We start from the raw sequence: 16,557 nt of genomic DNA, 5'->3' as shown, positions 1-16,557 counted from the left end.
TAGTTTACCGTAGAAATATGCTTGTGCATAGTGAGGTAAGAGGAGGATGGGGAAGTTGTGGAAAGGCAATATAAACGCTCCAGGATAAACCAACGTAGTTGATTTTCTAGTAGCAAAATGTCAAAGAAATTTTGATCTGAAAAAGTTCCGGAGCTTTGAATATGGGATCATTATCAAGTTCCGGAGCTTTGATCTGAAAAAGTTCTATTAGAAACTAGAAAGCAACCATCAAGTATCATCATTTCTATGAAGCCATTCTGGTTAAGATGATCAAGTGTTTCTGCATAAAACTCGCGAGCTTGCTTCTTAAATTCAAGAATGCATTGGATCAAAGCTTTCAAACTTATGCTACAATGAAAGAGAAGGTTATGTAAATACCAATGTTTCACATTTTCCAGGGGTTGGACTTGTTTACCTACTCGGTGCAAGGGTCCGATTGAGACCACATCAGGTTTATAGGCCTCTGGTTTTTGTCTTCTGAACACCTCAGGAACTTTGAAGATGCAACATGTAGGACTGTAGGAGAGAATGGGGTTTGACTAGAAAGCTTTGATCTCATGGTGTTTTCAAATGTTCCAACTATATGTGTCGCCTTTTATGCCAACTAAAGCATGATCTGCAGTAATTTCTGTATGTTTCGTCATGATTTGAAGGTTCAAAGTAGTGATACTAACTGGATAAGGGGGAATTTGCCCAAAGCAAAGAGGAACAGAAATCGAACTTGAATAGGAAGTACTGAAAATCGAAACTAATAAGGTACAAGTCCAACTTCAAATTTTATAAGCCTTAGTTTGAATACTTGCAGGTTACTCAATTACATGCTGTTTCTTTTTCACTGTCAAGTTTGTGAGAAGATGCACTACTATAAGTCTTTTTAAGTTTTAACTGACCAATCTCTGTTAGGGGAAGGAAAATTCAATCAAGACTGCTGCACTTTATATGTGCACGCTTTTCATATTTTTATTGAATAATAGGTGAAGGTTCCTTAAGCTCAAGAGTCCATATGATCAAGTAGCATATGCAACAAAAAACATATAAAGCCTAAAAATTTGATTGCTCTCCGACTTTTTTCTGGTCTAAGCCTTTCAATATTAATTTCAAATTCCTTTAATTAGTATAAGTAATGAAACTTCATAGTAATCTCGTATACACCAGTCAGGTAGAATTTTAACAGTATGAGACCATTGAGTGTTAAAATTCAATCATCCTACTGCTCATGCTATAAAATGTGTGAGCTCAACATTCATACTATACAAATGTATTTTTGTTCCACAAAGTAAATCAACTAGTCCCTATGATCAAGGATAATAGTATTCCAGAATGGTGTATGTGGTTTGCAATAGGGTGAGAACCAGAAGGATGAAGGCTGCAGCCAAAGAAGTAATTTTCCATGGATTACATAAATAATCACGCTTCAATTTTTCCAGCCACTTGTTCCATGTAACTTTGTAATATCTATTCACTTCAGCACAAAGTCCACCATAGTAGATTAATTGCTTGAGAACAGTGTCATTGTAAAGCTTGTTGAATAATTGGGAAGCATCTTCAGAGTTCAACCAATTAACCAGTATTCCTTTGTCGCAAAGGAAATCCATATCCTTACTGGAGCTGATGAGGTAATTCATTAACAGGGCATAAGATGTGATCTTATGCGAGCGGCCATGATAACATTGTTCAAAGGCAATGAGGTTCCGGAACAATGGTTCAGTCAACTCTCCAATTGCTAGTTCTGGAATCATAAAAGTGCCATCTCTGAAATCTATGCTCATTATATGCTTTCAGCAGCACCCCTTCTAAATTCAATGCCAGCTTCTGAGAGAATATTTGCAGGAGGCAATTTTGACTCTGATCTATTGTTATTAGACCAAAATACTTTGCTTGGGACAACAATTGCAGTTCTTATTAAATCAAGTATGTGTACTATTCTATATCTAGAATTTTGTTTGGAATAATACTTGAAATTACTGGCCAGTGATGCTTCTAAGCTGAAAAAGTTGAGCACTAGTATGGTGAGGCAAGGGTAGGGATGCGGTCAGATTATACAAACACTGAAGAACAAACCAAGGTAGCTGATTTTCTAGTAGCAAAAGATCATGGCATAAATATTGGAGCATGCAATCCATCTTCAGTATAGGTTCATTGCCAGTATCTGTTTCTTGAACTAGAGGGACACTTCCTGTACAAGAAAGCTTATTTTCCGGAAAGCAAAGCTTCCGAAATAGTTCTATGAGAAAGCATGCATCAAGTATCATCATTTCTATGAAGTCATTCTGGCTAATATGATCAAGTGGTTGTGCGTAAAATCTACGTGCACGTTTCTCAAATTCAACAACATTATCAATGCCTTGGATCAAAGTTTTCATATTTATATTCAGACGCAAGGGAAGGTTATGTAAATACCATGCATTGTTTTACATCTTCCATTAGCTGAAATTGTTTTCCACCTCTGTGAAAAGGTCCAATTGAAACAACATCAGGTTGATAAGCCTCTGGTTTATGTCTTCGCAGCACCTCGGGAACTCTGAAGATGCAGCACTTAGCAGACAAGGGTGAATCACTGCGAAGCTTAGCGCTCATGGTCTTTTCCAATGCTTCAACAATTTCTGTGCCCTTGTTGTCATATTCTACGTACAACAATCAAACTATTATGCTCATCACACCATCTTTCTATGTAGTTTCCCATGACTGATTCCAAAGTAAGCTCCATTGTCCTTGTTAGTATTTATAAAACTAATTGTGCAGTAAGTGCTCACTCTTTTTATCCGCTGATGAAGTTGATGTTTTTGTTTTTAGTATTAATTTGTATCTGAAATGCCTCAATAGCAACGATACCAGACGGCCAAATGGCTCATTGCGAAGTTGCAAACAAAGTAATATAAATAGTATCTACTTATTACAAGACATTGGCCTTATTTAATTGTATGACAAGGGTTTCATAGAATTATCCTTCTTTCTTTTGTCCCTTAGTGGCTTAGCGTAGTTAGTCCTGATTCGTGCATACGTCTCTTTCTATTCGCTTACAATGTGTAGGTGATCAAATTTGCATGTACTTGTTTGTCTGTGATCCAATCATCACCCCCAGCTCATATTTTAGGAACAAATTATAGCTAAGCATCCAGATGTGAGAGTAAAAATAAATGAGAATGAAAAAGAAATGAGAAACAGCTTTGAAATCAAAAGTTGAAAGCATCTCAGATGATCGACTACCTCCTCATAATCAACAAACAACTTCACTCCTATGCAAATCCCGCTTTTATTTAAAATTTCCTCGAACAAGTCGTACATCAAAATACATTGCAAGTAAACGAATACCATAAACTAAACTAGTTAACAAATATCACTGAGGAGGAAAATAGTATTGCTGTATGGTATATGAGGTCTGCAATATGGTGAGAACCAGAAGGATAGAGCCTGCAACCAAAGAAGTGATTTTCCATGGGTTAGAACAATGATCACGCTTCAATCGGGCTAGCCACTTGTTCCATCTACCAATGCAAATTTTCAGCCAAAGCATTGATAACTGCCTTAAAGCTAGTACGGTTCAGGTTAGACAGATTCAATTCGTCCATTGATTTAAGCGAGTTAGATACCTTAAAGATCATCAATTTGGCTAAAAATTTGCAGAGATGATCTATACATTAGTACCTAAAAACTGAACGGTCGAGATGTAGATATGCGATCGAAAAGTGACCCTAAACTCTAAATTTTTACTTTAATTTCAAAGTGGAGCTTCGCGCTGGATAGGATCTGTATATAAAATACATATAAAAATAGTTCCCCACCTTCCCTTGGGCCCTGGGCTGTCGCCAAAGCTGCCTTTGGGCAAGCCCTGACCTGGATGACAGCGAGAGAATGTACAAGCATATAACGGTGTCTGAGTTTGGAGATGAGGTATAATCTCATTTTAATAAATATTACCACGTGTCAATATTTTATTAACTCGTCTAACCATGTCAACATGCTGACATGGCTTAACCGTAGCACAGGCAAATTTCTCAAGTAGAAGTAGAGACAATTTTTGGATGTAATTTTTTTTTTTTGATACAATAGGGGCCCAAGGCCCAAGAAGAAACAAAAAATTGAAAAATAGTAGTTGTGGTAGAAACAAGGCCTATATTCCTATAACATCGTCGACAACTGGAGCAATAAAGGCAGGTATAGATGGAAGTCTGCAAATGATGGTTGAACTGGCCCAAATTTGGTTTTCACCAGCCGAGCAACTAAACTTTAGAGGAAGTAGTAGTTTCCATCCTCTTATTTACTTCATGCCATTCAAAAAGATAGTTCAATACGATCTTGACAGCATAAAAAGGACATTGAAATGAGTTGTCAAATGTACATTTGTTGTGCCATTTCCATATGAACCAACATACAAAGATATAAAACATGAGGCTAAGGTATAGTACCCATATACTTAACAGTTATGTTGCAGTATGTCTGCAGCAATCCAATCATTCCAATCGAGGGTGAAAGTTCTTTTCATATACGTATACAATTGTTTCATTGTATGCAATCCATTAACTACCAGATCATGCTCAATAGTTTATGGAAAGGAAATGAGAAATGACTTGTGAAAATGAAACTATAAGTTAGAGGCATCTTATATTGATGACAGAACCAGAACCTACTAATAAATCAAGGAACTTCATCCATATGCAAATCCAACTTTTATTTGAAATCCCATACATCAAGATACATTACCAAATAAGGAAATGAATACCACAAAGTAAACTAGTTAACAAACAGTAATCACTGACGAGGAGAGTGGTAGTATTGCTGAATGGTAAATGCGGTCTGCAATAAGGTGAGAGCCAGAAGAGTAATCTTCCATGGGTTAGATAAGTAATCGCGCTTCAAGTTTTCTTGCCACCTGTTCCACGAAACGCTGTTATACACGATCACTTTAGTGCACAGTTCACCATAATAGCAACTGTTGAGAGTTGTATCGTCGTAAAGCTTGTTGAAGAGTTGGGAAGCACTTTCGGAACTAAACCGGTAACCGATTATGTATTTCCTACCAAGAAAATCCATATCCTTGCTGGATGCGATGAGGCTATTGATCAAAATAGCATATATTGATCAAAATAGCATATATTGAATACCCGATTCTGAGAGAGTTGTTGCAGGAGGCAGTTTTACCTCTAAGCCGGGAATTGATTTATTCTTAAATCGGAAAGTTGTGGCAGTTCTTACTAGATCTAAGCATGTGCAAAATCTCACCATCAAAGTCGTCAGCAGCATCACCACTACCAGCATCATAATCGTGATCATCATCATCATTACGGTGGTTAAGATAGAACTTCAACATACTCCTCAGTGATTCTTGCGAGCAAAAGGAAGCAAGCACAATTGTATTAAGAGGAAATAAGGGGATGTATTTTTCCAGAGTAAGGTTATATAAACACTCGAGAACAAACCAAGGTAACTGATTTTCTAGTAGCAAAAGGTCATGGTAAATATATTGGATCATGCAGTCCTTGTTGATTATAGGGTCATTATCATTTATCAATTCAGTACTTCAGCTGGAACTAGATCTTTCTTACATAAACGCATCCACGACCGACAGAAATACTTCCAAAATAGTTCTACCATGAAGCAACCATCAAGTATCAGCATTTCTATGAAATCATCCCGGCTAAGATCAGGGGGTTCTGAATAAAATTCACTGGCGCGTTTCTCAAACTCAATAATATTATCAATGCCTTCCATTAAGGTTTTCAAGCTTATATTCATGCGAGAGAGAAGGTTATGTAAGTACCATTGTTTCACATCTTCTATGGGTTGAAATTTTTCACCGCCTCGGTGAAAGGGACCGATTGACACAACATCAGGTACATATGCCTCTGGTTTATGCCTCCGAAGCACTTCGGGAACTCTGAAAATGCAGCTCTTACCAGACCAGAGTGAGTTCTTGCGAAGCTTTGCTGTCATGGTATTCTCCAATCCTTCAACAATGACTCTGGACTCATGATCTTCTGTAACAATATATGTACAACTGCTCTCTATACCGTTTTCCATGACTATGATTCGAATATAATTTTTTCCTGAAAATTTTGCAACAAGTTGCAATGCCATGGAATCAATTAACTAAAAGAAATTACTTAACAGTCCTACAAAATTTAAGAAAGCAAGTTACAATCAATCTTTATGCTTCCAAATCATACCCACATCAAACATTTAAGAAACAAATAAGTACTTACTTCAGCAAGCTCAAACAGCCTAGTAGTGCAAGCACCGATCTGGCTACCAAGCTCGATTAGGATTTTTTGCAGCAACCGTTTGAAATGGAAACCAATAAAGGTACAGAAAATTGTTCATCTTCATTCTTTTTTATAGATTTTTCTGCTAAAAGGGCGCAAAAGACAGAGACCAAGACTCGAGTCAAAATTGCTTGTTCATATTTTTCTTCTCCGACTGATGTCTTCGTCTGTATAACAGAGAGACGAAGACCTTGTTTCTACTTTTTATGCAAAAGACAGAAAGTTGTACAATCATAATTCATGAGAGTCAAGTCTGTGTCTCTCCAATGTCCAAATGAATTGAACTACACTATTCTTTCACTCATGTACATACCTAAATGGAAGAAATGTGTGTACCCCCAATCAAGTACTAGTCATGACCAGAAAAGGAGAAAAGAAAAAGGGGAATTATTTCTTCATTATTTGTTAATCTGCTATGGGAAAAGAGGTGATCAATTAGAAGTTTGAACTTTGAACTTAAATCCAAATTTCAAAAGCAGAGCCCCAAATCATAAGGTAGTGTTTAATCAGGATGGAGTACACCCTTGAATTGGTATATTTCTAATAGTAACAGACTCATGCTTGTTGAAGTTCAAATTTGAAAAAAAAAAACAGAAAAGAAAGAAAAGAGAAGAATTTCATTTGGACTTGGTTACTACACAAAAGATTATGGGATACTCGAGCACGTCCAATAAACAAAATTTGTTGTCATAAATGAGATATTTGAGCTCCACAATGTTGAAAAGAATGATTTTACAGGAGTTGGCATGATCAGAAAATCTCCTTGATAAAAATGATAAGGTACTCCAAATATTGTCTGTCAAAGCCACATACAAATAGGTATCAGGGCATTCCAGCAATTGAATCTTTTTCACCTCATTTTGTATCCTGCACAGATACAGCAGTCATTATTGACTAATCCGCTGTAGGAATTGTCATGAAAATATAGGCATAAGATCATAATCACATTAAGATCCAAAAGCTATAAGCACAGATAAGGGACCAATATTAAGTGATTGATAACTAAGCTAATCACACACAACCAACCGGCAACTACCAGATGAATGGAAAATCCGAAAATGTATGAGATTACAAATTCCCATTTGGAACTACACAGAGTATTTATGTGTTCCCGTGACGGTCACATAAGAGAAGTGTACATTAGCCGTTTAGAATGACAGTCAAAATATTATTACCACAGAAGGAAAGAAGGGAAGAACTATGATGCAAAACATACCTCAAGCCAAAATCACAAGACCAAGGTACATGGCTCCACAGAGAAGCAAGAAAGATATTAAGCCCCTATAAGCAAGCTTTCAGAGTTAGAAAATCACAACAGATGTAATGCCGCTTGTTAGTGCAACTAAAAGTAATTACAGAAGAAGAAAGGAATTCCTCATGCAGCAATCTCATTAACAATAAGAAGCTCACCATATGACACCCCATCCACAACCAGTACAGCAAGGACACTCTTCTGAAAACTTCTCAGCATCACTAGAATGAACTCTACGGGATATTAGATCATCATAGATATCTGTAACATTACATGAAAATTATAAGGCATATGTGAATACAAAAGCATACAGTCAACTTGAGGATCATCTAATTCATTTTTTTGTGGATTCATACCATATACTGAAAATAAGCTGTTCATCACACCTGCAATCAGAGAAAATAAAGGACAAGTGAGAATCATATTTCAAAAGAAAGAAAAGTAATTATAGGCAAGTAGGGTATACAAGAAGTGTTGCAGTTACCTATAAAGAGAATAATATACCGAAGTATACGAACTTTTGTTGTTTCTTGCAGAGCCCAAATTACACCAAGGAAAAGAATGAATCCTGGTGGTATGTACACATAAACAATATAAATGTCATATTGCATTCAGTGCTAAATGTCATAACAAAAATGTTTTATTGCAATGTGGTATGCATACCTATACAAAGTCCTCGAAGTGTCCACTGTACATCATCAAGCGGGGAACACAAACACAAAAGGAGAAGGAGTTTAAATAGCGATAGAAGCAAGCTTTACATTAAAGGCAAATAAAGTTATCAGCTCAGGAATTTCAGGAATGCAGAGATTCCATGCTGTTATCAATCAGTTTACATGACATACCTATGCATTCAATTTGCATGAAATCCAGTGTAAAAGTATTGATAGTCCCAAATGCTTCATAGGCACAATTTAGATTGAACATGCAACAATCAAAATCAAGTAAAAGACGTTCAGTAATCAGTAGTACTTACATTTTTAGCTATAAAGAGAGTAATAAATAGGGCAGCTAGAAAACATCCAGCGGCTATCCGTGCTGTAAGAAGATTTGTAGATGCAAGAATCAAGAGCATCCCCCAAAAGGATGAACCTAGATCTGGTATGCCACATGAACAAAGAGATGAGAAAGATTACAGTTGATGAGACTTATTGATCCAGACTGAGAGACGGATCAAATTTAACCCAAAATTTCTAAACCTTAAACAAAAGTTAGGCATTATGCTTGCCAAATCCTATAGAGAAGTACTATAGATGCCATTAATTAAGAAACAAATATTGGAAGGAGAAAGTGAAATTACATCCAGCTGGCAGAATTAACCAGTATACACCACCACGGGTTTGTGTGGCTCCACCTTCATCTGCATGAACTTGCATTCCTTCCACCTGCAAACTAACCTATATCATTACCTGCCTTCAATAAATGTAAGTTATTCTAACTTTAACCAATTAGGAAGCTACTAATAGCTTAGAATTCCACCTCACCCAAGATTGTTCGAGTCAAGATGACTCTCCCCTTCATTACAGTGATACAATTTCTGGGTCTAGGGCTCCTTAAGCATTTACATGAATTCAGTTGCGAAATTTCAATATGAATACTATAAAACCTGTAAATCAAAGTGTGAAAGAACAGAGTTTCTTACATGACCACATGTTAGTTTACAAGCGATAGCATGGCTAGCCTCATGAAGAAAGACAGTGACAAGCTTAAACGGTCTCAGCAGTATTGTCCTCCAAAGCTACAAGAATCAACAAAACAACCATCTCCATTACTAAACAGCACAAAGTATCCATCTAACTATTTATGCTTTCAAACTTATGAGTAAATGAGAAGCAATGCCAAAGATCCCAAGTCCCAAAATTCACCAACAACAAGAAATTAGCTTCCATAATTTCAAAGTGCTCTGGCTCATAAATTTTGAAACTTTGGAAAGCTCTTGAAAAACAAAGATGAACCCAGATCAAGCCAACAACCCAACTTCTCAAACACATCAAAAGAAAAGCAAAACACTCAACTATATCTCTACCCAAAACTAATCTAACAGAAACACCATTCCTATCTTATAGAGATAACAGAGAGATTGATAAGCATTTACCGCAAGTATAACAACAGTGCAGACAGAAACAGTAATGAGAAACACCACTTGCTCATGGTTACAGCAATTCTTCAGTCCCCAATTCGGCTCCATCAGAGACCCACTTTACAGAGAACAAAGTATTCAGAAAGGAAATTTTGGGTAGTTTTAATGAGTTTGAATTTAAAACTTGGAGAGTCCGTCCAGAAAAGATTTGAACTTGGAAGGTCAGAACCAAAAGAAAAAAACCTTTTTTTATAAGCACCAAAAAAGAAAGAACCTTTAACTTTAGTATCTACCACATAAATAATTAAATTCCGGAATTTTGTTGAACCAATCAGGACATTGCTCCATACCCTATTGACTTCAAAGACTTTTGTCTATGCGGGATACACGGTTTCCCATAGTACTTTTAGATCCCGTCATTTTAAAATTGAGAGTGTTCCAGTTGAACAGCGGCGGTTAATTTTCTTTTGTCCTGAAGTTTAATTACAGTGAATGTAACTGGGATTGCTTTCAGAAAAAGCTCTTGGATTTAAGGATTGGAATGCTCAGAAGTATCAAGTAGTGAATCTGTTGATTTGTTTGTCACATAAGGATAACCAGACTTATTATCAGATTCATGTTTTTAACTAGGATAACTGTAGTTCTTTAATCTACTACTCCGAAAAGAACAACAAATTATACTATCTTTCAGTTAGCTTATAATTACGAAAAAATTGTTTTACTACACAACACTACTTTCATGAATAGAGGTATAGAAGAATAAGACATTGGTATTTGTACAGTCCTCAATAAAACTACTTCTCCCAGAAGCCTAAGTGACACCAATGTATCCCCTACCAGCAATAGTATTGGTGAAAGCCAACACCCTCCACGGCCTTGATGTCGAGGTTTACATGGTGTATGTGATGCATGTCGGGACTATCTGCAATGCGACGCTTGTTTGACACGACACAAAAATGTTGAAGCTGGATGCACATTGACATTAAGTATAACGCATAGCTCAACGCTTATTAGCCAAAATCACAAGAGCAAGGTACAGAGCCACACAAAGATACACAAAAGAAAAGAAACCCCTACAAAAAGGAAACACACATGAGATGTAGAACACTAATTAGATCATTTCTTCTTGCATGTGATAAGAAGCTCACCAAATGACACCCCAACCACAACCAGTACAGCAAGGACATTCTTCTGCAAATTTCTCAGCATCACTGGAATTGATTCTACGGGATATGAGATCGTCGTAGATATCTGCATCGTGTACATTACAATACTAGTATGATAGAGCACCAAAGCAGGCAGTAAAATTGAGGATCAGATAGTGTTTGAACCCATACCATAAACTGAAAACAAGCTGTTCATTACACCTGTAATTGATAAAAACAAAAGATTGCTGTAACCAATAATACATCATAAGCTACTTTGGTAATCAATAACAGCTGAGTTGCAATTACCAGTAAACAGAATCACTTCACGTAGCATACGAACAGGTGTGTATACTTGGAGATACCAAATTAGACCAAAGAAAAAGAGGAAACCTGGTGGCACAATATGTAAGCGTTCAAATTACATATTGCATTCTGTAGTAGTCATATGTCAGGGTTGGAATTGTGGAATGCATACCTAGACAAAGGCCTCGAAGTGTCCACTGTAAATTATCAAGCAGCACAAACACAAAAGGATAAAGAATCAGTTTAGGTTTGTCAAGAATGCGAGAGCTTCCAATGCTAAAGGTGTTCTATATCTGAAATACTTTCAAGAGTCCATCCTAGCCTCAAAATGTAACTGATAAATAAAGTTTAGTACTTACATTTTTAGCTAAGAAGAGCACAACAACTAGAGCAACAGTAAAACACCCGGCAGCTATTTGTGCAGTAATTCCTTTCGTAGATGCAAGAATCAATACCATCCCCCAAAAGGATGAACCAAGATCTGGTGTGCCACAAAATGGATACATGAGAAAGCTTACAATTATACCAGTACTTGTTCAGATCGATTTGAGAGAAGAAATCAACGAGTAGAATGCTAAAAGCATTTCTGGTCACATTGTATTTCCTAAGTGGAGAAGAGCTACAGAGGCAAGTAACTGAAAAGTAATTAAAACAGGGACAGGGATAAAATGAAGTACATCCTGCTGGCAAAATTAACCAGTATACACCGCCACGGGTTTGTGTGACTCCACCTTCATCTGCATGAACTTTAATCCCTTCCACCTGCAAGCTAATATGTATCACTGCCTGTCTTAAGTTCAGCAAAATATATAGGCTAGAGCAAGCCAACCATTCTGTTACATTTCATCAAGGGAGAGAGCTATGAAAGTTTTACTTAAAAAGTATGAAAGAATTTCTTACCTTCCCACATGTAAGCCAACAAGCCAAAGCATGGCTCACCTCATGGAGAAACACAGTTATAAGCTTAAATGGTGTCATCACTACTGTCCTCCACAGCTACAAGCAAGTGAAGATTGATTTCATTTACATGACTTGCACAGCAGATTTAAGTATTCTCTATTCAAAGTTAATGAAATTTTTCAAAGCAGTGTATGACCTATGATGCTTCTGCACCAAGGGACTAGACTCTAGTTTAGAACAATGTTGATAAAACACTAGTGTCTTGCATATTTACTTAAAAAGTAAAACAAGAACAGGTGTAATTAGCCATGTCCATTTTCCAGGAAACTACTGTGCTAAAATTTGATCACAGTTCCAAAGTGCTTTTCATAAAGCAGTCTCCATAATCGATAGAGAGAAAGAGATTACCACAAGTATAATGACAATGGAGATAGCAGTAGTGATCAGAAATATCACTTGATCATGGTTGCAGCATCTTCTGAGTTCCCAATTTATCCTCAAGTCCAAAATGTCCATATCTTCTCTGCTCTTTTAAAAGCCAGTACTGCAAGAGCGGTTTTTTTCTTTTGTTAATTAAAGTTGAAAGCATTGCAGCGATTCTATTCCATTCATTTCAGTTCAGAACAGTGAAAAAGGAACTGCAGTCTTATAGTTTGACATTTTGTGGTGCAAGAACAATGTGTGCATTTCATTATTTACTTAATTATTTATCACATTTTATTTTAATATATAGAATTTGTGACCTTTCTAGTTTACTTTTTTGCTAAGCCAGCAAGTTTCTCCTAGGTAATCTGATCAAATGCTTGCAGAAAGCTTATGAGGAAGAAACTGGAAATTGAACCATTGAAATTTTATGAGATGAATGAGATTTGACACCTGCAAGTTGGATTTCAGCAGTTGAATTGAAGCTATTAGCAGAAGCTGCAGAAACTGTAGCACGAAAAACCAAAAAGAGGGTGGTGGTCTATTACGGTTAGGGCAGGAGGTTCTCCAACCTCCAACCCACCCTCTCTGGTTCTGAATCTGAACAAATATTTGGCTTCTGGGATCGGTTGATTTCAGATTCTTAATTGTTTCTCATTCATGATTTCTGTTTGTTACCTGCGATACATTTTGAGTTTTTGTTTTACGTGGATGGCCTTAATTTGAGGCTGGACCTCATAATAGTATTTTGTTTCTAATAATTTGACTAAAAAGAGCAACTATGTCATCCCTATTTCCTAGTGCAGGAAATTATCAAATTAAAATAATAAAATCAATTATATTATGTTAGCATAAGAGTCATAGCTGAGAGAATTACTTTACATCACATAAATGGAGCTATCACAACACTTTTAAATTACAAATGGAGGTCATTCATCAGTGATCTACCTACCTTCATCAATAGAAGAACAAGAAATTGAATTTCTAGAATACTCCTCAACAAAACTACTGCCCCCAGAAACCTTGGTACCACCAGTGAATCCACTACTAGCATTAGTATTGTTGGTAAAGGCCGAAGTAGAGGTAGTAGTCCACCGTCCTCCACGGCCTTGAAGTCCAGGTTTACCTGGTCTGGGAAGAGTAAATGAATCGCTTGAAAACATGAGATGAACAGAGTTCATGTCAGGCCTATCTGCAAGACTTGCCTGACAACATAAAAGCCCTAGCTGAATGCACATTGCTGCCTCATCACGATTGCACCTGGCTAGGGCTGGGTCAACTAATTCCAATGCCTTCCCTGCTTCATACAACTTCCATGTCTGCAGAAGAGAGCAAAGAACAAAGCTCATCTATTCGTCCAACAGAAGCAACAAAAAAACTCTACTTGTATGCTAAGTTGCTAACCAACATTGCAAACTAATTTTACTTAAACACCAAGACTGCTGAATTAGGTAGTACTTCATCAAGTACTCATATTATAAAACCACAGAAATGAACTGCATTTCAAGTTGTGTTACATGAAATGCAGGTTCAGATAGCCTAGTCTTGTGAAACAAGTTGGCCTTTCGACAATTGATCAAAATTCAAGATTAAATTCTTAAAAATTAGACTCATCAATGATGATAATGAAGGTTGGACTAACTTAAGCTTCTCCTTTAATCTATCATATAATAGATGATCATCCATTTAGACTATCGAGGGCTCATACTTTTAAGTTAATTTCTGCAAAAGTTGCATCAACAGTACAATCTGTACACAAAATAAATGCAACTTACATAGCTCAAGAGGTCTGCCTTTTCTCTATCAAGCTGTCGATCATGGTTCTTTCTCCCACTGACAATCTCTAACACCAATACTCCATAACTGAAAACATCCGTCTTCACCGACAAATATCCATGCATTGCATATTCAGGGGCCATATAACCACTACATTGAACAAAATAATTGAGTCAAGTTGCGAAACAAAACATGGAACAATGTGACTAAACTTTGTATAGCATAAAGGCAAAAGAGGACTAAAGAACAGAAACTACTCACTGAGTACCAGAAATCCTAAATGTATTTACATGAGTGTCTTCCCCAGGAAACAGCCTTGCCAATCCAAAATCCGCGATTTTCGGATCAAGCTTCTCATCCAACAATATATTACTTGCTTTAATATCCCTATGAATGATCCTCAGCGGCGCCTCCTCATGAAGGTAAAGAAGACCTCTAGCCACTCCTATTATAATCCGAAACCTCGTCATCCAATCCAGAGATGCAGATTTGCTTTGATCTGAACAACAACAACAACAATTCACCACTAACTCATTACCCCAGTTTTGAACCACCAAACAAAAATTCCACAACATTATTTTTTTTTTTACATACCAAAAATAAAGTAATCAAGGCTCTTGTTTGGAAGGTACTCATAAACCAACATCTTCTCAGGTCCTTGTACACAACACCCCATTAACATTACCAAATTCTTGTGCTGAACTCTAAGTAACAGTTTTACCTCATTGGTAAATTCCCTCACTCCTTGCCTTGAATCTAAAGAAAGTTTCTTTATAGCTACTTCTACCCCATTTGGCAACAGACCCTGAATTTTTAACCACAAAAAGCTCACAACTTTACCTCACATACAGTGGTAAATAATAATAATAATTTCGAGTTCGAGATTGGGAAATTACGTACCTTGTAAACCGGGCCGAAGCCACCGTGTCCGAGTTTGTTGACCTCGGAGAAGAAACCGGTGGCGATTTGCAGAGCTTGCAACTCAAAAAACAGGTCAGACGATTCCGAATCGTCGTCGTCGTCTTGGCTCTGCGCGCCTTTTCCGGCAAAGCAGGCACACAAACCGGAGCAACAATCCATGAGAGACGCTCCACTGGATTTGTACTCTTGTACACAAAACGACGACGTTGTGGGGAGAGGAGGGAGATGGATTTCGGTGGTGACTATTTCCTCACATCTAAATAAGTAGTGCTTGACTCGTCTGTCTTTTCCATGTGGGATTTGTATTGTTCGTGATGGAACTTCCTTCATATTTGTTGGCTGCATTTTTTATTATTTTTTATTGGCGGGTCATTTTGATAACCGAAGTCAGATACGTATTTGATTTGGGATTAGCAATTCAACTCGTTTTTTGGTTTCAGATGGTCAACTTCTAATCGTCTCCTTCTTATTAATTGCTGCTTCGTTACTTTTCAACATTATCTTCCGTGCTTTGTTTTGCTTCATGAATTTTTCTTCACATTCTGCCTTGATTAATGTGTAGTGTTTTTTTTTTTATGTTATTTTGACAAGTGATTAAGATCTGAATTTTATTAGTATGATCACGACTTAAGGCTATGGTCAATAATTCAAAGTGTAGTGCTGGATTTGGATTTATTAGTATGATCACGACTTAGGGCTACGGTCAATAATTCGAATATCTTGATGCAAATTAAGAAGGAATTTTTTTTAATGTACGGATATTGCAAGTGATTTAGCACCTATCATTGATATTTGTAATTAATTTTTTCTTTTTGTAACTGTTTGAGCCCAAAAGTAATTTTGGCAAGATCCTTTAGTGGATTCAGTACAGCGGGCCGATACCTGCGGCCCAAAAATAAGCCTATTCGGGTTTGGGTTACAGCTTCACCCATTCCGTGATCCATAAGGAATACGAAACCTTATTGGAGTCGGGTAGCGAGGATTGAATAGGAAACTTCAACCAATAATCCTTTTGTGGCAAGGAGCAGTCGAAACCCTAGGTATATATACCAGGTTTCAAGGACGAATAAAGGACCTCTCTCATATCAATCAATCCTAGCGATTACAAAGCCTCCCCGGAGCAAACCTTCAACCTCGTTGAAACCCGGTGCCGCCAGTCCTAGTCTCTCTAAGAGCCGACTGTCAGCATCACCAGATCAACCTGGCGACCGTACTTCCAGTCCCAGTCTCCCCAGGAGCCGACTGCAAGCGCAACCGCCACCGTTACTACCAGCGAAGCAAGGGTAACGCCCTCGCAACCCAGCGAAGCTAAAGTCACGCTTTAGCGCAACCCGTGCTTTCTCCAAACTTCCCAGTGATTGCTCTGCTTAGTCTACAACACTAAGTATCGATTCGGTGACGCGAAGAGATCACACCCAAAGTCCTTATCCGTAAGGCAGAAAGTCATTTCCCGAAAGGCTAGAGAAGAACCTTGTGGCGAGGTTGGTGCTCTCC

General features: G+C 37.4%; 3 protein-coding genes and 1 pseudogene across 3 annotated transcripts; all 4 read right to left on the bottom strand.

Annotated features, from left to right (window-relative positions):
* Positions 1-1,271: 1,271 nt before the first annotated feature.
* LOC133745017 (uncharacterized) lies at positions 1,272-6,734 on the bottom strand (annotated as a pseudogene).
* A 192-nt stretch (positions 6,735-6,926) lies between these two features.
* On the bottom strand, positions 6,927-9,864 carry LOC133706569 (uncharacterized). The gene is made up of 10 exons (XM_062132101.1): positions 9,608-9,864; positions 9,155-9,250; positions 8,813-8,897; positions 8,489-8,610; positions 8,176-8,200; positions 7,997-8,080; positions 7,869-7,898; positions 7,671-7,773; positions 7,477-7,541; positions 6,927-7,127 (listed from the first exon to the last, which is right to left on the bottom strand). Exons 1-9 carry the CDS (start codon positions 9,698-9,700, stop codon positions 7,478-7,480), a joined length of 702 nt encoding a protein of 233 aa, XP_061988085.1. The 5' UTR covers positions 9,701-9,864; the 3' UTR covers positions 6,927-7,127; position 7,477.
* A 403-nt stretch (positions 9,865-10,267) lies between these two features.
* LOC133707023 (uncharacterized) lies at positions 10,268-13,030 on the bottom strand. Its single transcript, XM_062132569.1, has 10 exons — positions 12,820-13,030; positions 12,352-12,487; positions 11,944-12,039; positions 11,721-11,805; positions 11,403-11,524; positions 11,216-11,240; positions 11,047-11,130; positions 10,930-10,959; positions 10,741-10,843; positions 10,268-10,665 (listed from the first exon to the last, which is right to left on the bottom strand). The coding sequence occupies exons 2-10, from the start codon at positions 12,457-12,459 to the stop codon at positions 10,593-10,595; spliced, it is 726 nt and encodes a 241-aa protein (XP_061988553.1). The 5' UTR covers positions 12,460-12,487; positions 12,820-13,030; the 3' UTR covers positions 10,268-10,592.
* Positions 13,031-13,182: 152 nt separating this feature from the next.
* Positions 13,183-15,423, bottom strand: LOC133743931 (cysteine-rich receptor-like protein kinase 10). The gene is made up of 5 exons (XM_062172012.1): positions 15,043-15,423; positions 14,737-14,947; positions 14,404-14,641; positions 14,142-14,292; positions 13,183-13,685 (listed from the first exon to the last, which is right to left on the bottom strand). Exons 1-5 carry the CDS (start codon positions 15,406-15,408, stop codon positions 13,311-13,313), a joined length of 1,341 nt encoding a protein of 446 aa, XP_062027996.1. The 5' UTR covers positions 15,409-15,423; the 3' UTR covers positions 13,183-13,310.
* Between the last annotated feature and the right edge of the window lie 1,134 nt (positions 15,424-16,557).

Source organism: Rosa rugosa, chromosome 4, assembly GCF_958449725.1.
Source record: "Rosa rugosa chromosome 4, drRosRugo1.1, whole genome shotgun sequence".
Taxonomy (NCBI): Eukaryota; Viridiplantae; Streptophyta; class Magnoliopsida; order Rosales; family Rosaceae; genus Rosa; species Rosa rugosa.
This window is presented reverse-complemented; position numbering and strand designations above follow the sequence as displayed.

What these genes read in the sequence shown, in the direction of transcription:
- LOC133706569 (XM_062132101.1), bottom strand. Translation starts at nt 9,700, where the DNA reads ATGGAGCCGAATTGGGGACTGAAGAATTGCTGTAACCATGAGCAAGTG. An exon ending in GCACTGTTGTTATACTTGCG is followed by an intron (nt 9,251 to 9,607) that starts GTAAATGCTTAT and finishes TGATTCTTGTAG; the next exon opens with CTTTGGAGGACAATACTGCT. An exon ending in TGTGGATGGGGTGTCATATG is followed by an intron (nt 7,542 to 7,670) that starts GTGAGCTTCTTA and finishes GCTTGCTTATAG; the next exon opens with GGGCTTAATATCTTTCTTGC.
- LOC133707023 (XM_062132569.1), bottom strand. Translation starts at nt 12,459, where the DNA reads ATGGACATTTTGGACTTGAGGATAAATTGGGAACTCAGAAGATGCTGC. An exon ending in GTTGGCTTACATGTGGGAAG is followed by an intron (nt 11,806 to 11,943) that starts GTAAGAAATTCT and finishes ATTAGCTTGCAG; the next exon opens with GTGGAAGGGATTAAAGTTCA. An exon ending in TGAAGTGATTCTGTTTACTG is followed by an intron (nt 10,960 to 11,046) that starts GTAATTGCAACT and finishes TATCAATTACAG; the next exon opens with GTGTAATGAACAGCTTGTTT.
- LOC133743931 (XM_062172012.1), bottom strand. Translation starts at nt 15,408, where the DNA reads ATGCAGCCAACAAATATGAAGGAAGTTCCATCACGAACAATACAAATC. An exon ending in CCTTGATTACTTTATTTTTG is followed by an intron (nt 14,642 to 14,736) that starts GTATGTAAAAAA and finishes GTTGTTGTTCAG; the next exon opens with ATCAAAGCAAATCTGCATCT. An exon ending in AGGCAGACCTCTTGAGCTAT is followed by an intron (nt 13,686 to 14,141) that starts GTAAGTTGCATT and finishes TCTCTTCTGCAG; the next exon opens with ACATGGAAGTTGTATGAAGC.